Genomic DNA, 20,059 nt, shown 5'->3' with positions numbered 1-20,059 from the left:
TGAGATATGAGGTTTTGTTCTGACAGCAGCAATAGATAGTTATATTAAACAAGGGATAATCTGTGAAAAATATATACACTTCAAAGTCACTTAAGTGACTTAGTGTTATTATTTAAAGTGACAGTGTTATTTTACTTGTGTTTAATAGTGTTTTCAATTCGTTCTTAACATTTACTGCAGTTAGCAGATGCTTTTTAACCCATTGTGATTTGACTGGTGGACACTAGAGGGCAACAGTGCTCCCGTGACTTAAAAATGACTTAATCAGGTTAATCTCATAGTAAGCACTGGATTAATTTTCCACAAGAGTGCTGCACATATACACCACGACAGGCACACAAAAACTCCCTGTTCCCTAGATCGGTCTGTCTCGACAGCGTCAGGTTACTCTCATGACAGTAAAACACTATCAGGGTCTCAGTTTCAGCCCAGGGCTTGGCTGCCCCTTGGGGAGCTGAACACAACAGACTGTACTGTGCACTGCTACCTGCTTACTGCCCAAATTAAATCACATGCAACTAACATTTATCAGTTATGTCATATGTCTATGCTTGGTTTAGTTTTTTTTTTTCTAACTATCTGAAAAAAACAAAGCAGCATGCGAATTCACAACTTAGATTTAAGAATAGAGATCAAGAAAAAAATGCTGTCTTTGGCCCAATCCCATTTCAACTCTCACCCCTACCACTTAGCCCTTGGCTCTCTGTTTTGCATGTTCACGTCAAGGGGTTAGGGTGTCCCAATTTTTGTTGAGGTAGAGGAGTAGGGCGAAGTGCTGGGGCTACATGGCCCTCCAAACAGAGTGTTATGAGAAAAAAAAAAAACGAAAAAACGGCAAGGTGGTGTGTGAGCAACCAAAAATGTGAGAATTTTCTCAGTTAAAAATTACAATAAACTACTGTATTGTCTTAGTTTAATGTCGATTCGATGTATTATGGTTGTTTTCTTCATAACAAGCATAAAGAAAATTGCTGACAGCATGCTAATGTCTCAATAGTTAGCTAGCTAACTTTCATTCCACCTTAAACGGTGCAACAGTTCTGATGTCTGAAGCAAAAGAATGTAACTGCTGCACCATTTAAGGTGGAACGGGAAAATTCAAAGAAGCTGGCAAATATTCGTATCAAAGAATTAGCGGTGGCTGATAATAAACACCGCCCCCCTCATCATGCCCTAAATGTAACTAAAGCCCAGCAGTGAGGAGCTAAACTTTACCCTCCTCTGCTGTCACTGTAGGTGACCCTGCCCGTCTGCAGAGCACCGCTAATTGGTGTTAATGAAGTGATTTTTTTTTTTTTTTTTTTTTTTTTTTTTTTTTTTTGAGGGTGCCATTTCGTGGGGCAAGATTTCAACCACTACCCTTGGAACTGAGTTAGGGTGACAAACAAGGGGTAAGGGTAAAAAGAAGAAATGGGATTGGGCCTTTGTGTCTCAGAAAGCAGAAAACATTACATTTTTCTTTCTATCTGAAAAAAAAGTAAAAAAATAAATTAAAACAAGTGTGAAAAATGCTGTCTGATTGTCTTAGTAAGCACATAACCCTAGCATTTTCTGCAAAAACAACAATATTCAAGGTTTCTAAGAGAGATCATAGCCAAAAATACTTTATGTTTGTCTCAGTAAGCCTTTCACAGCACTCTCTCCTAATATCACACCAAGATATTTTCTGCCTTAACATCTGTACTGCACCCACAGGGTGTGAATCTCATTAGCCCACTTCTGTTATCTCTCTCTACAGCATCTCATCTTCAGCTTCAGCCTTGTTCTGTATGCAGCGCGACTAAGGACTTATGCAGCTGCGCAAATTAAACACTGAAGCGCTGCTTTCATGGCCACATGATTTCACTGTTTGAGATCAATGATTTTGATATTAACAAAATGTATATATTTTGAGGCATGTCTGTGAATATATGTGAAGCTACATGTGTTTAATGATAACATCCTGATTTGATTCAAGCAGCTTGAGTTTTTCAGGACAATCTGTAAATTTTTCTATTATGCATCATTGGAAGTAGTGACCCAGACTTTAATAAACTGACTGAGCTACAGCTGACGAAAGCATCTCATTACATCTATCTATGGCATCAATTACACATTAGTCACACACAGAGGTGTGTAGAGTAGAAAGCATAATTACAAGCATATATATATATATATATATATATATATATATATATATATATATATATATATATATATATATATATATATATATATATATATATATATATATATATAAATGGATTTAGTGTAGCCCAGTATGTAAAATGTTGAACATAAATGATTGGTTTCATAGGTTTCCATACATTTTTTAAAAACATGACACCCCTGTTTGTACAATAACAATAATAATAACAACAATAATAATAATAATAATAATAATAATAATAATAATAATAATAATAATTTGAAACATTTAAAACTCATGTAGTATATTATTAATGGCAAAGGTAACTGAAATGAAGTTAAAATCTCAAACAAAAATAAAAGGCCATGTAAATACAGCACATACACCATTTCGGTCAACAGACTTTGATCAAAAGACTCCCCAAAGACAAACACACAGAAGAACTCCAGTTACATCTGGACCCAATCATAAAGGTGTAGCCTTGTCCTACCAACCAACGACTGATAAGAAACAATGTGAACTAATAATTCATCGCTTTTTACTTCATCTGTGCACCATGTCTGACAAATACAGAAAACCTTTGGATAATTTTTAACTCTGCGGCTTTGTCGGCTCTTTGTTTCGGTGTGGGACTCATTTGTTCCATGTTTAGTTGTTTTCCTTCACAGCAGTCACTGCATTGAAGGTGCATTTTTATTAACCCATGTTTCTAGCAGAGAACAGCGTCCACTGTCCCCTAATCAGCTGTCATCCCTGCTGTGCTACAGTTCCTTTTGCTACTGCTGCTACTTTAGAAACGGTAAACTGATGTTGGATGAGCTGAACAAGTGAGAGGACAGATCTTTCAGCAGACCAACACCTCACCCTCATCATACCTGGAGTGAGAGCGACTGATGTAACGACAACTCAGTTTCATTCAGGGGAATGTTCATCCACTCCTCAGACCAGTGCTAGCAAAAAAACAAGAGAGTGTGCAAAAGAGAAAACGTGTGGAGAAATGTTGAGAAACAATGTTGCTCATGAAGAATCTTCCTGAACCCGGCCCAAAACCAGATATTTTGTCAGGCTCGTGTAGAACAGCCTAAACCAGACACAAATGTTAAAGAGGAGAGAGTTCAAATGGAAAATGAATAGGAAAGTTCGTAAGTGGCATGTGCTTACATGAAGAGTTGCACCCTCTAATAAAATAAGATAAGATAGCCAATCGGCATGTTGGTTAAATCACAAGTGTGAGCAGCTCAGCCCTCAGAACAGGTTTGAGAGTTACTGCAGCCAAATGCTACGAACCATTTATGCTCCCCCCTTCAAACAGACAGGAGTCTGGTCTTGCATGAGTCGTGAATAACTGCCTAGTGTTATTGCCAAAAGGGCAGGATAGACAGATCTTCTTATAAGGACTTTGCCTACACCCATACCCCATACACCCTAACCCTGCAGTGAAATAATGACTCCAGTTGGAGGTGTGCAATATCGTAAAATTTCATGAAGCAGGTTGTGTGTCGTGACATATTCTTCCCATATATTGCCCCTTACTCAAGCAGAAGAAGACAACTTGAGCAAAAACACAAGCAACAGTTCGAAAATCTACTTAGGTTGATGTTTCTGTATGCACAGAACTACTGTGGAACATCCAAGTACATGCAGCATCTATCAGCACAGAAACTGAAGATTAATCAGCTGTACTTTTCTATTTTTGGGATCTTTTTGATCCAAGATTAAATGCTAAAGTTCCAAAGTGAGCGGTGTGAACAACATCAAAGCAGTAAAGCAGTCCAGTAGGAACACAACAATAAAATTCAAACAAAACCACTTCAGTAAAAGTGTTAGCATTTAAAAAATACTTGGGAAAATACATTTACACATAAAGTTACTGCCAAAATATACAGTCTAGATGGGAGAAACCACTAAAAATGTATGCACCTTATTAATTTAACCAAATTGCAAATATTGATACACTATAAAGAAATAGAAGTTAAACTTCTCTATGATGCTTATTCAGGTGTATGTAGTCCTAGCTTATACATTATTAACTGTTAGGAATCTGCATCAGCTGCAAAGTCCTTATACGATGGTCTGTCCACTTGTCGTCCATCCTGGCAACACCTCTCAGCACTAATTACCATTCCTATAAGACCAGGCTGCTCTCTCTTAGAATGGGAGAGACCTATAAACCCCAAACTTGGAGCCAAAGTAACATCTAAAACATATTTGTAATCACTGGTACATCAAAAATCACAGATTTTTGCAGTGTTTTGCTCTTATAAAGCACAAAACGTGTGTTTTTTCCTGGTTGATCTGGCAACAATATCCACAACTGAGGGGGGTTTTTCCCCCTGCATTTGCCATTACTTGCATGCTAACTGGCTCTTTTTATTGAAGGGCGGGACTTTCCCCATAAGCAGAAGCCATGCTGAGCGTTATGATTTTTCATTTTTCAGCAAGTGTCCTGTCTTCTCCTTTATAATGTCTCTGTGGGCAGTGTATTCCAACAAGACTGAAGAATCACAATATGGAGCAGGGATGACATGAAAGCTTAAATAATTCTTATAAGCTCAAGAAACAGCATGAAACACACTTTAAATATAAGCACTGGAACAGATTATTACTTCATTCATTACATCCTTTTCATATTATTATTACTACTACTACCACCATTATCTTTATCATAATAATAATAGTAATAATAATACACCATCATTATTGTCCCGAGAACATAACATAAATTTGAGTTCATATCATCCACCACTAGCAGTCTGTCACCCATATGTGCCATAATGTATCCTGTGGTGAAGTAGGCTGTTGCTGTCTGCAGCAAACTGTCGGTCAGCAGTCATTCTGCCTTTGTCTTATGCGCACACACACGTGTAGAGATCATAAAATAGAAAAACATGAAAACAGGGCCCCTTCTGTATGAAAAGCAAGCATGCATGCACAGTATGCCTATGAAACACTCAATTACAAAGTCTACCCATCCCCCAATAATAAAAGGGTTATGGTCTCCTTCCTTCCATCCATCCTGCTGCTTTAATGTGGTGTTAAATCCTTCTTTTCCTCCAGCCCAAACATCTGTCTGCATCGGCTACCGTAATGCACAGCCTGAGGCATGAAAAGCAATAATGCTTCAGTCTAGATGCTGAAAAATAAAAGGTTTGTACTTGTATTTATAGACGTACACCTGTATTTGTTCAAACACATCAAGCAATGATGAGGCTTTTGTCTATGATGTCATGAATCCTTGCAGATTCTTGGGGTGCTTGGCTCTCAAAGCATCTGCCAAAGGAATAAATGCAAAAACAGAACACTTCCACCAAGCAGAGCAGCAATAAAAATCCTTCAAATTAGCTGAAACACGTTTACATCTCTTTGTACTGACCTCTTTCCCTGCAGCCTCCTGAGTCTACTCATTCCGCCATTGCCATGGAGCTCGTTTATATAGAGTACAAATACATTCTCTCTCTCTCTCTCTCTCTCTCTCTCTCTCTCTCTCAACGCCGTGTCACACTGCCACCAGTCCCACCAGCTGCCCCCACTTCTTCTGCTTCTCGTTCATACAGACGCTGTGCTCTCTCCCTCACTCACATATCGGTACAGACATAAACGCGATGCTCTCGCTCGCTGTTCCTTAGTAACAGTGGAATTGGAGCCAGCATCCAGGCATCCCTCCTCCTCTCCACCCCCCACATTCTCTCTCTCCCCTTTTAGCCCTCCTCTCCCCCCACTTTCCCTCTGCTAGATGAGAATAAATATTTTATCCACAAACGGAACGTGCTCTTCACTCCTCCTACAGAGCCATTACTCAGAGTGTGTCACATGGTGTCCAACCGTTCTCCACCCACTGCGTGAAATATTAAAGTGTAACATTACACGCACGCATGTGGCCACCTGTGAATGAATCGGAGGCATCTGCCACTGCACTGCAGCAGTGTAAAGACTCTACCTGCTGAACACGATTCATTCAGGTGTTAACAGAAGCATACAAGCACATTTTCAGTTTTTGACATAATTTGAACATTTCTGTTGCCCTGTACATATTGTGCAAGTTTCATGATAAATGAACCAAAAGAAACGGGCCAAAATGACTTGGAAAAAAAGTCTGGTTCCATTGACTTACATTAAAAGTAAAGTAGGCTGTTTCCTTCTCATTTACCAGTTACCATTTCAGAGATACAAGGTTTTCTTCCGACAACAGTGACATAGTATAGGTGCTACCTTGCAAAACAGATACTATGCAACATTAGACTGATCAGAGGACAAAAAAAAAAAAAAAAAAAAAAAAAAAAAAAAAAGAACAAAAAACAAAACAACAATACAGGAAACCCATCTGATCAATTATTGTCCTCTATAAACATGCTTGTTCCAAAATATACAGCAGTTAAAGTACACATGGTGCTTTTTTGATCATTATTATCAGTGACACCCAAAAGTATCTGTGAAATTATAAAGCTCATTATAAGCTTCGGCTCCTGAATAAGGTGAAGAAACTTTGAACTCCTACTGTTTTTTTCTGAAATGGACACAGCTTACACAATATTAGTATTTGTGCATTTTGATGAGCTACTGTCATTTTTAGTCACTTGTTTCTTTCTTTTGCCTGTAAACCTTTTGAGAAAAGAGAAAAAAAAAAAAGTGAAATTGTGATTGTATTCTGTATTCACTTTTCTTCTTTTTTTACAAATATAAATAAGCATTACAAATATCTGGGTGTGTATATTGACAATAAACTGGACTGGGCTAAGAACACCGACACCCTCTACAGGAAGGGCCAAAGTCGTCTCTATTTTCTGAGGCGCCTGAGGTCCTTCAACATCTGCCGGACTATGCTCAGGATCTTCTATGAGTCTGTGGTGGCGAGTGCTATCCTCTATGCTGATGCATGCTGGGGAAGCAGACTGAGGGTGGCAGATGCCAACAGACTCAACAAACTGTTCCACAAGGCCGGTGATGTGGGTGTGGAGCTGGACTCGCAGCGTCAGAGAGGAGGTCGCTGTCTAACCTGCAGGCCATTATGGACAATGACTCCCACCCATTCTACAACACGGTGATGAGACACAGGAGCTTGTTCAGTGCAAGACTCATTCTACCGAAATGCACCACAGGAAGTCATTCTTACCTGTGGCCATCAAACTCTGTAACTCCTCCCTCAGTGTGAGATTCACAAAGGGTGGAGGACAACAACAACAACAACAACAACAACAACAACAACAACAACAACAACAACAACAACAACAACAACAACAACAACAACAACCCATAACTCAGAGGTACAATAATTGAAATAATTTAAACTGCTTTATACTAAATGTTTAATATTTATTATCACAGTCACCGCCACTTTACTATATTCATAAGAACTTAAATCTTGTGTACATATTGCAAATTTCTCTTTATCTTTGTTTTAAATTATTAAAGTGTTTATTCTTTTACATAAATGGTTGCAACTGTAACAACTGCAATTTCCCTCTGGGATCAATAAAGGATTGGGATTCTGATTTACTAACATATAGCTTAAAACAGGAAAAATGCTCTGCTTCTTGAGGAGCCATTGTTAATGCTGACTATAATACAAACAAACAAACAAACAAAAGAGTTCAACGGGAGATCAAAGTGGTCAGATCACATCAGCTGTTTCCATTCAAAATGCAAGTTAATGAATTGGAGGTGCTGCACAAACAGGTTGTACAGCACAACGAGTCACATAATCCCCATGGTGAGTTATGACACTATGGTAACAACAACATTGCAGTTTGTGCGTTTTAAATCTTCACAGATACATCATTTAGAAAACTCTTAACTTTACAGGTGAAGGAAAGAACATAACATACTTTTAATGTAAGTCAGTGGAACCAGAGTTTTTGTATAAGTAATTTTGAGCCATTTCATTTGGTCCATTCATCACAAAGTTTACACACAATTTAAAGAACAGGCCTTTTCAAATTATGTCAAAAACTGAAAAATGACCAAAATGAAGATACAAGGTTTTGATTTGACAGCTGCGAAATATAAAGTGGTATAGTTGATTTGTAGCTAACAAAATGAGGGTTTTACCAAACTGCCAGCTTTTGCCTGCTAGTCCATTGTCAAATATTCCTCCATGGCAAAACGAATGGTGATTCAAAATGCTTTGAATGTGACTAGAAGGTGTCATAGGACTTCACCTTACTTTCCCATAAGGCTCTATAAATGTTCATATGATCCACATGGCCATTCTGACACACTGCAATGCTCTACAGGAAGGGCAACGTAAGAGGTACTGCAGAAGGGAAAATTATTTGATTAATCAAATATCAGACTGATTATTCAATTATAGAAATAGTGTGTTTGATGCAGCCCTAACTAATAACGTATGCACAGCACTACAACAGCAGCAAAGTGTTTTCAAATGACAACACTGCTCACTCAGATGGTTCGTATGAGTTCTTCACTGTGTGGTTGTTCAATAGAGACCCGATACACCAACCAGCAACACAATTCTTCTCCAGAGAGACTCCCTCTTTCTTCTCCCACTGGGCCACTGCGCAGTAAATGGGTTACAAACACGAGCACCACCAAAGAGAAAGCAGAAATGCAGATGAGACGTGGCTTCTCTGTAAACAAGAGCAGCCTGCAAGAGCAAAGTCAGAGAACTTTAAATGACCTGTCCCATTTAGATTCAGTCAGTGGAAAAACAAATAAAATGCTTATCATCATAAGCCTATAAAGAATAGAGCTGGAGATAAAGATAGAAGCTTTGGAACTATTTCAGAATCCTCACTGACTCCTCCTAGTAGAAGTGAAAAAAAAAAAAAAAAAAAGATGAAGGGTACTTTACAGCTGTAGCTGAACGATAATATCAGTATGGGCAGATACTGTAAAACAAACAAACAAACAAACAAAGAAAAACACATAAAACAACACAACACACACACACACACACACACACACACACACAAACAAACAAACAAACAAACAAATTGATGTTTAGGTGACATTCATAATATCTATGTTATTCACTTTTCTGCATTTGTAAACCTATACAAACACTATTTCGCTGTAATCCAGGTGGATTTTATCCCAGTTTTTAAATGTCATACAACAATCATGTATTGGCAGAGGAATCGAAAAACACGTACATAAAAAAATATCAGCATCAGCCCACAGTTCCCATATCAACGCATCCCCAGTGTCCTGAATGGGGAACAGCTGCAGTTGATTGTAAAATGACTGGGAAAGCTGTACAACATCGATTATCAAAATGAAGTTAATAACATTTGGTCTCATTAACCGACTGTTCGTGATGTCTTCTTAAAACTCACAGTTTATCACAAAGATTCTGACAAAACACAGCGTAAGCACACTCAAGAGCTCTTGAAACTGACGTCATGAAACTGACAGTCTTTTTAATAGCAAATAAGGTGCATGCAAACCTTTTGAACAACACAGTGAAATTCAGAAAATGTCTAACTGAATCTGACAGACTTTTTCTTAAGACCTTTCTCAAGAACAAATTTAAGAAAACCCTTAGGAAGATATTGGCCCACTGTGATCCAGAACTCCTTGTGTTTCAAAAGCACTGAGCATCTCTCAAGTTAGACAAATTGCCAAAAATGATTGATCAGATGACAGTGGCCACGTTTACATGCAAAGATTTTAGCCAATCTGATTGAATACATTCCGATTACAGGTTCAGACTGAGGTGTTTATGCTCACTCTACTCAACAACTTGATTGAAAATCTCTGTTTACATGAACACTACAAGTAATCAAATCCAAAATGAGGCGCATGCGTGGAGAACCACTTAGAGAGTAGACGTTACCGCGACAGCAAATATCATGTGAGTCCAGTCAGTGAGCTGAGCAGCAGTGAGCAGTGTGTGTTTTTAATTGCTTTAAAATGATGTCAGACTCACATCCTTCACATGTCCCTATTAAAGAAGGCCGAGAGGAAGACGTCATGTTCTGAGACACATAAGCTGGGTGTCCGTCCCACCGCTGTCTTTTAAAGATCAGAGCATAAACTTCGTCTCCCCCGCAGACCAGTTTCTGCTCCGACATGTTTAAACTTTCACTATGACGCGACGCACATGCGGAGTGGACTTGAACTTTCCGATAGGGAATGTAATCAGATACAGAAATTTACACAGATATTATTCTTCTGTTTAACAGATTATTTACAGGGTTACCCACCTCGATCAATCGGATAGAAATTGTATTCTGAATGGCCTCAGACTAGTCTATTCCGATTGAGCTATTCATCGGATTATTGATGGATTATTAGGCTGCATGTAAACATGGCTAGTGTCTTTATTATTCATAATTTAATTGGTAAACATCTCACAACAAAGTGATTTTCATATTAAACGCACCAATTCACTAAAATTACCATGGTGTGAATGGACTGCAATGCTGTTCACATGGATCACTAAGTGTGCTGACAGAGGATGTATGAATGTGGTTCTATTTAAAATTAGGGGCTGTAATTTTCTTTACAGCTAGAATAAAAGACTTCAGGCTGAACAGGCTAAATTACTTTTCCATTAATATTAAGCGATGCATTTTCTTGAAATCTAAGCTGCAAAAATGGCTAATTTTGAATTCCTTGTTTCTGTGATGTCAAGAAAAAAAGAAAAAAAAAACTATTTGCATATGTCTGTCTATTTAGTTCACAGCAATTTACCCCCACACACTCGTGCTGAAGCTAGAAAGAGCATTTCAGCCTGAACGGCTTTTCAAATGAGGCACAATACAGAGCAGCCAACCAAATGGAGGTCATTTACACATCAGTTTTAAAGGCATACTAAGAAAGACAGCCTGTTTAATGTTCAGGGATAAAGAGAGGTCATAAAATGATCATGTCAAAATGAATTAGGACTGTTTTTGGTACATAAAACTAGACATGAGTGGGGTCAGACTAAGTTAGGTAGGCCAAATAAAACATCCTCACTGGTCAACTTTGGCTTGCAGGCACCTCTTTGTGCAGCCCTGCTCTAAATTAATTACATTTCTTGGAGGAAGGATTGGTTTTTTTTGTGATTATTATTAACCATAATTTATTCATTTAAAATGTGTATATTTTATCATGTGCTGTATAAACGCACTAACGCATAGCCTCAAGTGGTGTTTTGGTTTAGTATATCAGTGATTCCAAAGCTCTGAACAGTAGTGAGTGTGTATATCTGAGAGAAACTTATTGGTGAAATAAAGCCTCAACATCAGGTGAAGAGGTAAAACAAGGCCAAATGATTTGAGGGGAGATTGAATGCCCTGAGAGGACATGCACTCACAGGTGTGTGTGTGTGTGTGGTTTATAGAATGGGTCAGCAGCCAGAGAGAGGGTCTGAATTAAACAGGGATTAGAAAAGAGAGAGGACAGCGCATTGCCTGTAGTGTTCAGATAAACTGTGCCGCTTATGTAACTGCTGATCCACTCATTCAGCACTGAAACACCATCATGTAGAAGAAAGATTTACCTTCCATATTGGGAACATCATGAGAGCGAGAGAGAGTGAGAGAGCGAGAAAGAAAGAGAGAGAAAAGAAAGAAAAGGAAAGAGAGAACGAGAGAAAGAGAACGAGAGAAAGAGAGAACGAGAGAAAGAGAGAACGAGAGAAAAAGAGAGAGAACACAAAGAAAATGACAAAAGGGAAGCTATATAAAAACAAGGAGTAAGAGATTGAAAGACAAATGAGTGAGAAAAAAAGAAAGACAGACAAAAAGGCAGAATAAAAGTGTGAGAAAGAAATGATGGACAAAGTGAGGGAGATATGGAGAAAAATTAAAAGAAAGGTAACGAAAAAAAATAGGTCAAGGAAAAATAGGGCCAAAAGAGAAAGAGGTGAGAGAGGCAAAAGAAAAAAGTAAGAATGCGAAAGGAGAAAGAGGAGAGTGAGCGAGATAGCAGAGAGCAGAGCACGAGAGACAGCGAGATAGCAGAGAGAGCAGAGCACGAGAGACAGCGAGAGAGAGCAGAGAGCGAGAGACAGCGAGATAGCAGAGAGAGCAGAGAGCACGAGAGACAGCGAGATAGCAGAGAGAGCAGAGCACGAGAGACAGCGAGAGAGAGCAGAGAGCGAGAGACAGCGAGATAGCAGAGAGAGCAGAGAGCACGAGAGACAGCGAGATAGCAGAGCGAGCAGAGCACGAGAGACAGCGAGATAGCAGAGAGAGCAGAGCAGAGCGCGAGAGACAGTGAGAGCAGACAGCGAGAGACAGCGAGAGCAGAGAGCAAGACAGCGAGAGTGAGACAGAGAGAAAGAGACAGAGAGAAAGAGACAGAGAGAGAGAGAGAGAAAGAGAGATAATCTGTATGCACACAGGACACAGGCACCCTCCCATCACAGGCTGAGCTGATATGAATGAGTCACTGATTTATTTCACTCCTCACCAGCTGATTATTTTGTGCATCAGCAGCTTTACAAACGCCCTTCGCTGCTCTATGAAGGACCACTCAGGCAGCCGGACTGAGCCTTGAATAAGAACGCCAAACATGTTCATTCAGCTAAATCAATAATGGAGCAGTCAAATGTTATGAAAGGACATAAATAAAACATGCACATAACCATGGGGATGGTGCCAGTGCTGGGGAATTTAAGGATAAAAAAAACAAAACAAAAAAGCAAACAAACAAAAAAACACAAACAAAAATATGCCCATACAAAATGTGTGCTTGGCTCACATAACATGGACAAAATACTAGTATAAGGATTATATTGCTACATATTGCAATTACGACGAGTCATATAATACAGGGTGGCTCAAAAGTAAGCAAAACAGCCGTATAAAATAAAAATGGTTTGGCAAATGGTTCCAGCTTGAGAATGAGAATGAATACACTTATGTTGACATGAAGCACACCACTGTTTTTCTGATGCAATTCTCCACCTGTTTGATGTGTCGCACACCTACTTTCCTAATTGTAAACCTGACGTTGAATCCAAGATGGTGGCATTCAAGATGGCCACCATGTTGGTGACATGGCCTCACAGGCTTCCCCCTTCCCCCACAGCTTTGGTCTCAAATCAGATCACCAAACCGTTTCCATTTCATATGGGTGTTTACTTATTTTGAGACACCCTGTATATTATAAACACAGAGTGCTCAAAAGTAGCTCTGAAACACCTCTATTATCATTTTTTTAATAATCATTAAATCTTTTAACGCATTATGGACAGTGTGCTTTAACGTATTCAGAAGTACAGAGCTTCAGTTTTATTGTAATAATCAATACTTTGAGTCCAACTGCACAACAGCAAACTAGAACACCTTCATCTAACCTGGCATTTAACTCCCAAAGAAATCATTGTAAATTCCAAAATGTCAAAATAAATAAATAAATAAATAAATAAAATAAATCTACTGAAGCGTGGAAAAGAGACAGTAAGTGTTAAAAGTGGGTCACGCTCTGGCCATTCAACCGAAGAAATCCAACAAGCCTGGTTAGAGCTCTGCATTATTTTTTACCAAAAAAACACCCATCAGGCATAACATCACCATCTCCTTGTTTTTACGCTCATTGCCCATTTTATGGGCTCCACTTACTATATAGGTGCACTTTGTAGTTCTACAGTCACTGCTGGACTGAGAATAGTCCACCAACCAAAAATATCCAGCTAACAACGTCCTGTGGGCAGCGTCCTGTGACCGCTGATGAAGGACTAGGATGACCAACACAAACTGCAGCAGCAGATGAGCTATCGCCTCTGATTTTACATCTACAAGGTAGGAGTGTCTAATAGAGTGAGCAGTGAGTGGACACATTGTTTAAAAACTCCCGCAGCACTGCTGTGTCTGATCCACTCGTACCAGCACAACACACACACCAACACCTGCAGTGCTGAGAATGAACCACCACCCAAATAGTACCTGCTGTGTGAGGGTCCATGGGTGTCCTGACCACTGAAGAACAGGGTAAAAGAGGTAACAAAGTATCAGAGAAACAGATGGACTACAGTCTGTAACTGTAGAACTACAAAGTGCACCTATACAGTAAGTGGAGCTCATAAAATGAACAATGAGTGTAGAAACAAGGAGGTGCTCACGATGTTATGTCTGATCGGTGTATATTAATACATCAAAACATTCACAGATTCTCTTCCAGAACTTTGACCGTTTAAACGACTCATTTGCTTAATTGAGTCCTTCACAACAGCCGTCTACAATATCAGTACTGCAACGACCAAATATCATAAAACAGTTATTTAATAAAATATTGTGCAACCCTGCCATTCCTACAGAAACTGAGGGCTATTCTCTCCTGGGTAAAAACAGGCAACACCTTGTCTATAATGATGATGAGTCACAAATGGTCGGAATGTGTATTTCCTTTAATCGCACAGATTGATCCATCCATAGATGCATTCATTCATAACAACTGTTGCTAGGTTAGACACATTTTAGGGAACACCGGCCAAATTCAGAATCAGGGGCTGGATTCATGAAAGTGTCTTAAGAAAGGAAATGTTTTTTCTTTAATTCATTCCCAAGAAAAAAAACATTAAAATTGTGATTCTTCAAATAACGTCTTAAGAATTATCATTTTTTGTCTTAATTATTTTAAAAATAATTCTAAGAACAATTAGCGTTCTTGAAAATATCACGTCCTTACATGTTTTTTAATCTTACGATGGCATCACTTGTCTCCAGCTGTAAGAGCTTACAAGCATCTAAATCATCAAACTCGGATGCTGCATCTTCCACTCTGGCCCATCCTCATGTCTCGCTTTCCATCGTCATAGAAATTGAAAAATATGCCTTGATTGGATTCAATACAGAATACAGTAACGCTTCTATGTATTTGTATCACAGTACAGCTAAACGGTTTAATTTTTCTATTATTTATTTGAAAAAAAAAAAAAAAGGCCTCTTCGTTGCTTATTTGCAAATACGTCTCAATCTTGATAAACTCTTTTGATCACTCATCAGATCGGGACGTCCTTGTCTCTCACCTGGACTCTCTTGGTGCGGCCAGGTGCGTTCCCCAGATGTTCTGTCCTGCTCGATTTCTTTCGGCCATTGGCTCCAGCCCTGCTGCCTGTACGACCACCATTCGGAGCTCCAGAGCTTCCAGGTAGGGAGTGTTTTGCTCTCCTCCTGTGGCTTGATGGAGGTGCCTCCTGCTTGGGCTTCTCAGATTCCTCTACAGCCTCAGGGGCCTCCAGTTCTCTAGATCTTTTAAAAAGGTTGTGGATGGACAGCAGCACAAGTGTGCACAACACATACATGGTCCCACTGGCTAGAACAAGGACTTCTGGTTGATTTGTGGCGTTCACAGAGTTCTCAGTAGGACAGTCTAGCTGTTCCTGCTGCAGCGTGAGCACAGGATCAGAACGCTATCTTCTGGTGCGGGGTTACAGTCATCTGTGATATCGGTCTTGTGGCCAAAGATCTTTTACTGAAACACAAACCCGACACACTGACGTCCCACGGAGATCGCTGTCTCACAGAGATCTTAGATGTCAATTATAAAACGAAAAGCACGGAAATTCAGCATTAGAGGTCTTTGCCTGATGTTTGAGGACAAAGTTCTTAAAAAAATGAAAAGTGGAAGAAAAAAATGAAATAAAATCAAAAAGGGACATTAGAAGTGTTTTTCTTCTAATAAAGAAAAAAAAAAATTCTTCAATTTTTGGAGTAAATACAATCTATACTGTAAAGCAGCTCTTCAAGAAAGGGATAGTAAGATTCTTTCACTTTTATGTTAAGACAGAGGACAAACGTTACAAATTTTTTTCTAAAACAAAAAATTAAGCAAATAAATAAGTGGCAAAACAAGCAAAAGTTCTCCAGCGTATTTACAGCAACTGTTCTTTTGCTCTGTATTGTAAGTTCCACTCTTAGATATCCATCTCAAAGCAAAAAGCAGAGAAAGATGAAAAAATTTTCACTATTCAGAAGGCTGGAAATGATGGAAAGTTGGCAGGGTTCAGTCAGAAGTCTGTCCTAAAAAATAATCCAAAAAAAGTAAATAAACCAAAATGTCCTTTAGTCTTCTTTACTCAATTCTTCAGCATATTTAAAATGATATTTCTCTCCCTTGGTGATGCAAAGCCGCTCTCCAGATTTCACAGATCTCCTTGCAGGTTAGACATGCTGACCGTGAGCTGTCAGGCTGAGTGTTTCAGACGGATGAGAGTGCAGCATGTCCTAATGCTCATTTAGACATTAGATAATCCACTGGCACTCCGATAAGCAAATGGGCCGAGTGCCCATGCGCATCGCTCTCGCTCAGAGAATGTGCGGCACGGCCAACGTACACACCTTCGTCTTTTTATAGCTTGAGCTGGTCACCTTTCCCTTGCCTTGACACATACAGACACACCCCTGATAAAGGAGGGTATCACCACTTCTGTGGAAAAACAATAAACATTAAACTCTGCTCGAGTGAAGTCCAACATTCTTCTTTGCGTCCACTCCCATTTGGGACCTTATGTACCCAACTGAGATAATTCTCTGCTTATACTGCAGAAATCATAAAAACTATAAACTTTTGCATCAAAACAATCCAATAAAGTCGTCCAGTGTTCCATAAAGTCTGTAAAAACAGCTAGAGGTCAGTGGTAAAGTTCCCTGTCCTCGTCCAGACAAGCTGGAGACGGTCACTTGTCATTATCTTCCACGGTAAAGCCAAGACGCGCCAAAGGACACCGACCAAAACTCTCTTGCAGCCCGTTTCTGTGCTGTGGGTGAAGTCCTGCTTCCCTCCACAGAGAGAGTAAAAGAGAGAATAAAAGTCTCCCCTCATTCATTCTCCTCCCCCTCCCTCTTTCTATTCTGTCCATCTGTCACTGTGATGCTGGAGCAAGCAGCTGACTGTTTTTAATATCTGTATTTGTTATGCAAAATTTGGGTGCCACTAGTCAAATTACATGTGAAAAGAAGCTAGAGAGAGCAAACGCCTCTAAGAGAACACAAGTATGCACATTTTAATGCTGAATCTGCTAAATGTATAATAATAACAATAATAATAATAATGCCTTAACTCCGCAAATAAACAGAAATAGTGCATTAAAATGTGAAGAAAAAAAAAATCCATATTTAAATTCTTCCCTGTTGAAGACGTGTTCAAACATTTGCACAGACCTACATTTGTATATTATGGCTGTAATAATGCTCAAATTTTGCAATAAGTTATGTATTGTGGTTTGTAAACATTCAATGTGGTTTCATTTATTAATGTTTTGGCCAAAACAGGATTGCAGCAAATTTTATGAGTAGACATAAAAAAAGGAAACCATTCCAACTTATGTCAGTACGCCTTAAATACTTTTTTGAACTGAACTGCATTTCAGTCACCGCACAGACGATCTCGCAACTTATATAAAAAGAAAAGACTATAAAAGAGCAAACATGAATGTGACGTAGCATCAAAATTGTGTACATGTGTAAAATAACAGAAAAAAAAAGGAGAAAAAGCCTCACAACATCTGTTCAGAGAAATCCTCACGTCCAACACGTGCGACCCTGATTGTCGGGTGGTTTAGTGAGGCGGCCTCATTACAGCATGGCTACGTGAAAGTATGCAGTAGCGCCATGGCAGCTAGCGCTGCAGCAACGCCACCCGATGGGAACTGACAGTGTCAATCAAAGCAGGAGAATTCTGATGGGTGGACGCTGCAGTGGCCTTTAGCGAACGTATAGAGCACCGCTCAGAAAACTCGAAGCGTAAACATCACTGTTCAGAACTTTCTCACTGCGTGCAGCCACAAAGGAAACCTTCTTCCACCTCATTACTCGCTCTAGGGGCCTCTCACAAACACAATGTAGCCTGATTTATCACAAAACAGACAATAGCAGGTCAAGTGAAGTTTATACACAAAGTCTAATGAGCGATAATTCTGCTGAACATTATAATTATAATTCTGCTTAAAATTTGGTTTCATTCCTGCACCAGCTGCTTATGACAAATCAGAACAACAGATGTTTTAATGTCCACAAACAAAATAAACTACGATCAAATTACAGAAATCTACTGTCACATTGTTTCTTTTTAAGAAAAACATTTCAGAGATAATCCATCTACCTCACAGGTGTGGCATATCAAGATGCTGATTAGACAGCATGATTATTGCACAGGTGTGCCTTAGGCTGGCCACAATAAAAGGCCAGTCTAAAATGTGCAGTTTTATCACACAGCACAATGCCACAGGTGTCGCAAGTTTTGAGGGAGTGTGCAATTGGCATGCTGACTGCAGGAATGTCCACCAGAGCTGTTGCCCGTGAATTGAATGTTCATTTCTCTACCATAAGCCTTCTCCAAAGGCGTTTCAGAGAATAGAATTTGGCATTACATCCAACCGGCATCACAACCGCAGACCACAAGTAACCACACCAGCCCAGGACCTCCACATCCAGTATCCTCTCCAAGATCATCTAAGACCAGCCACCTGGACAGCTGCTGCAACAATTGCTTTGCATAATCAAAGAATTTCTGCACAAACTGTCAGAAACCATCTCAGAGAAGCTCATCTGCATGCTCGTCATCCTCATCGGGGTCTCCACCTGATGGCAGTTCATCGTCTTAACTGACTTGACTGGGCAAATGCTCACATTCGATGATGTCTGGCACATTGGAGATGTGTTCTCTTCACGGATGAATCACGGTTTTCACTAGATGGCAGACTGCTTGTATGGCGTCGTGTGGGCGAGCAGTTTGCTGATGTCAACATTCTGAATCGAGTGGCCCGTGGTGGTGGATGGGGTTATGGTATGGGTGGGCATATGTTATGGACAACGAACACAGGCGCATTTTATTTATGGCATTTTGAATGCACAGAGATACCGTAACGAGATCCTGAGGCCCATTGTTGTGGCATTCATCTACGACCATGTTGCAAGGATCTGTATTATATTATATTATACACACACACCCCTGAGATGCATTACTGTCCACAGTATGCACTGCAACATAGCGTTTGTTCTGACCCCCTTTCCTCAGCTACAACCTTGAGTGAGAGTGAGAGAGTGAGAGAGAGAGAGAGAGAGAGAGAGAGAGAGAGAGAGAGAGAGAGAGAGAGAGAGAGAGAGAGAGAGAGAGAGAGAGAGAGAGAGAAAGATGGATAGATGAACAAAGAGACACGGACGGACAGAGACAAAGACAAACAGATATAAGTTGACAGACAGGCATAAAAGAGACTGATAGATATAGACAGGTATACCAATAGACAAAAAGACAGACATACAAGGACAGAAAGACAGACAGTAAATATGAATGTTTAAAGCCTCTCTACAGTTGATTGCAGTAGATTTGGCACAGCCGTCACACAACGCTCTGTGTTATTTCAGGAGCAAATTACAGTGTAACAGAAAAGGGTGGGAAGCCCATAAATTACAGGGTAGATTTTAATTCAAGCATGTGGCAATACCGCAGAGTCCCTACCAGGAGAAAAGGGAGGATTATGAGAATATAGCGTAACGTCTCTCAAGCAGCATTACACATTACAACATTAGTTCTGTCAAAAACCACATTTGCAGTTTTTCTTTTAACCCAAATGCAGTCAATCAGCCGAGATCTGTTCGGTGTGCTTCTGAACTAATGTAGCAACAAGTAATGTAAGGTTAAATTAGCATCATGCTAACTGCATGCCTAGAAGAACGTCTCAGAAACCACACAGGTAAGTCTACTAGAGATTACTCAACTCCACACGGATTGGGACAAGTAATGATTTAGGCATGCAGTTAGCGCGATGCTCATTGGTTGGATACAAGAGTCTACTACTTGTTAGCTTCACTATCCTTGTAACTCCAGTGCAAAACTCATAAACGAAACTTTAGATACCAAACATCTCATCGCTTTAACTTCACACTGCCTCGCCATGCAAAGCTAAGAACACCCTCAGTTTACTGTCAGTGCACACAGCGACCTCAAGAGTGACTCACAGTCTCCACGGAGACAGGACAGGAACAAGCATGCGGAGAGAAAAATGGTCATGTTGTGGCTGCACAACATCTGCTTTACACA

The 20,059-nt window shown here is 39.7% G+C and overlaps 1 protein-coding gene across 5 annotated transcripts in view; it reads right to left on the bottom strand.

Annotated features, from left to right (window-relative positions):
* kifc3 (kinesin family member C3) overlaps positions 1–20,059 on the bottom strand; it is a 69,468-nt gene that overhangs the window by 41,608 nt on the left and 7,801 nt on the right. For 2 of the 5 annotated variants that reach the window (XM_017708009.2, XM_037539876.1), the window contains exon 1: positions 15,048–16,341. The exons of 1 other annotated variant lie outside the window; for it this stretch is intronic. In XM_017708009.2, coding sequence (XP_017563498.1) covers positions 15,048–15,323 — 276 coding nt within the window. In that variant the 5' untranslated portion in view covers positions 15,324–16,341. Of the gene's footprint in view, positions 1–5,501; positions 5,769–15,047; positions 16,342–20,059 lie in introns of those variants that run through there. 2 more of the 5 variants (XM_037539877.1, XM_037539880.1) reach the window with 2 other exon arrangements.

Source organism: Pygocentrus nattereri, chromosome 7, assembly GCF_015220715.1.
Source record: "Pygocentrus nattereri isolate fPygNat1 chromosome 7, fPygNat1.pri, whole genome shotgun sequence".
In the NCBI taxonomy this organism is placed as follows: Eukaryota; Metazoa; Chordata; class Actinopteri; order Characiformes; family Serrasalmidae; genus Pygocentrus; species Pygocentrus nattereri.
This window is presented reverse-complemented; position numbering and strand designations above follow the sequence as displayed.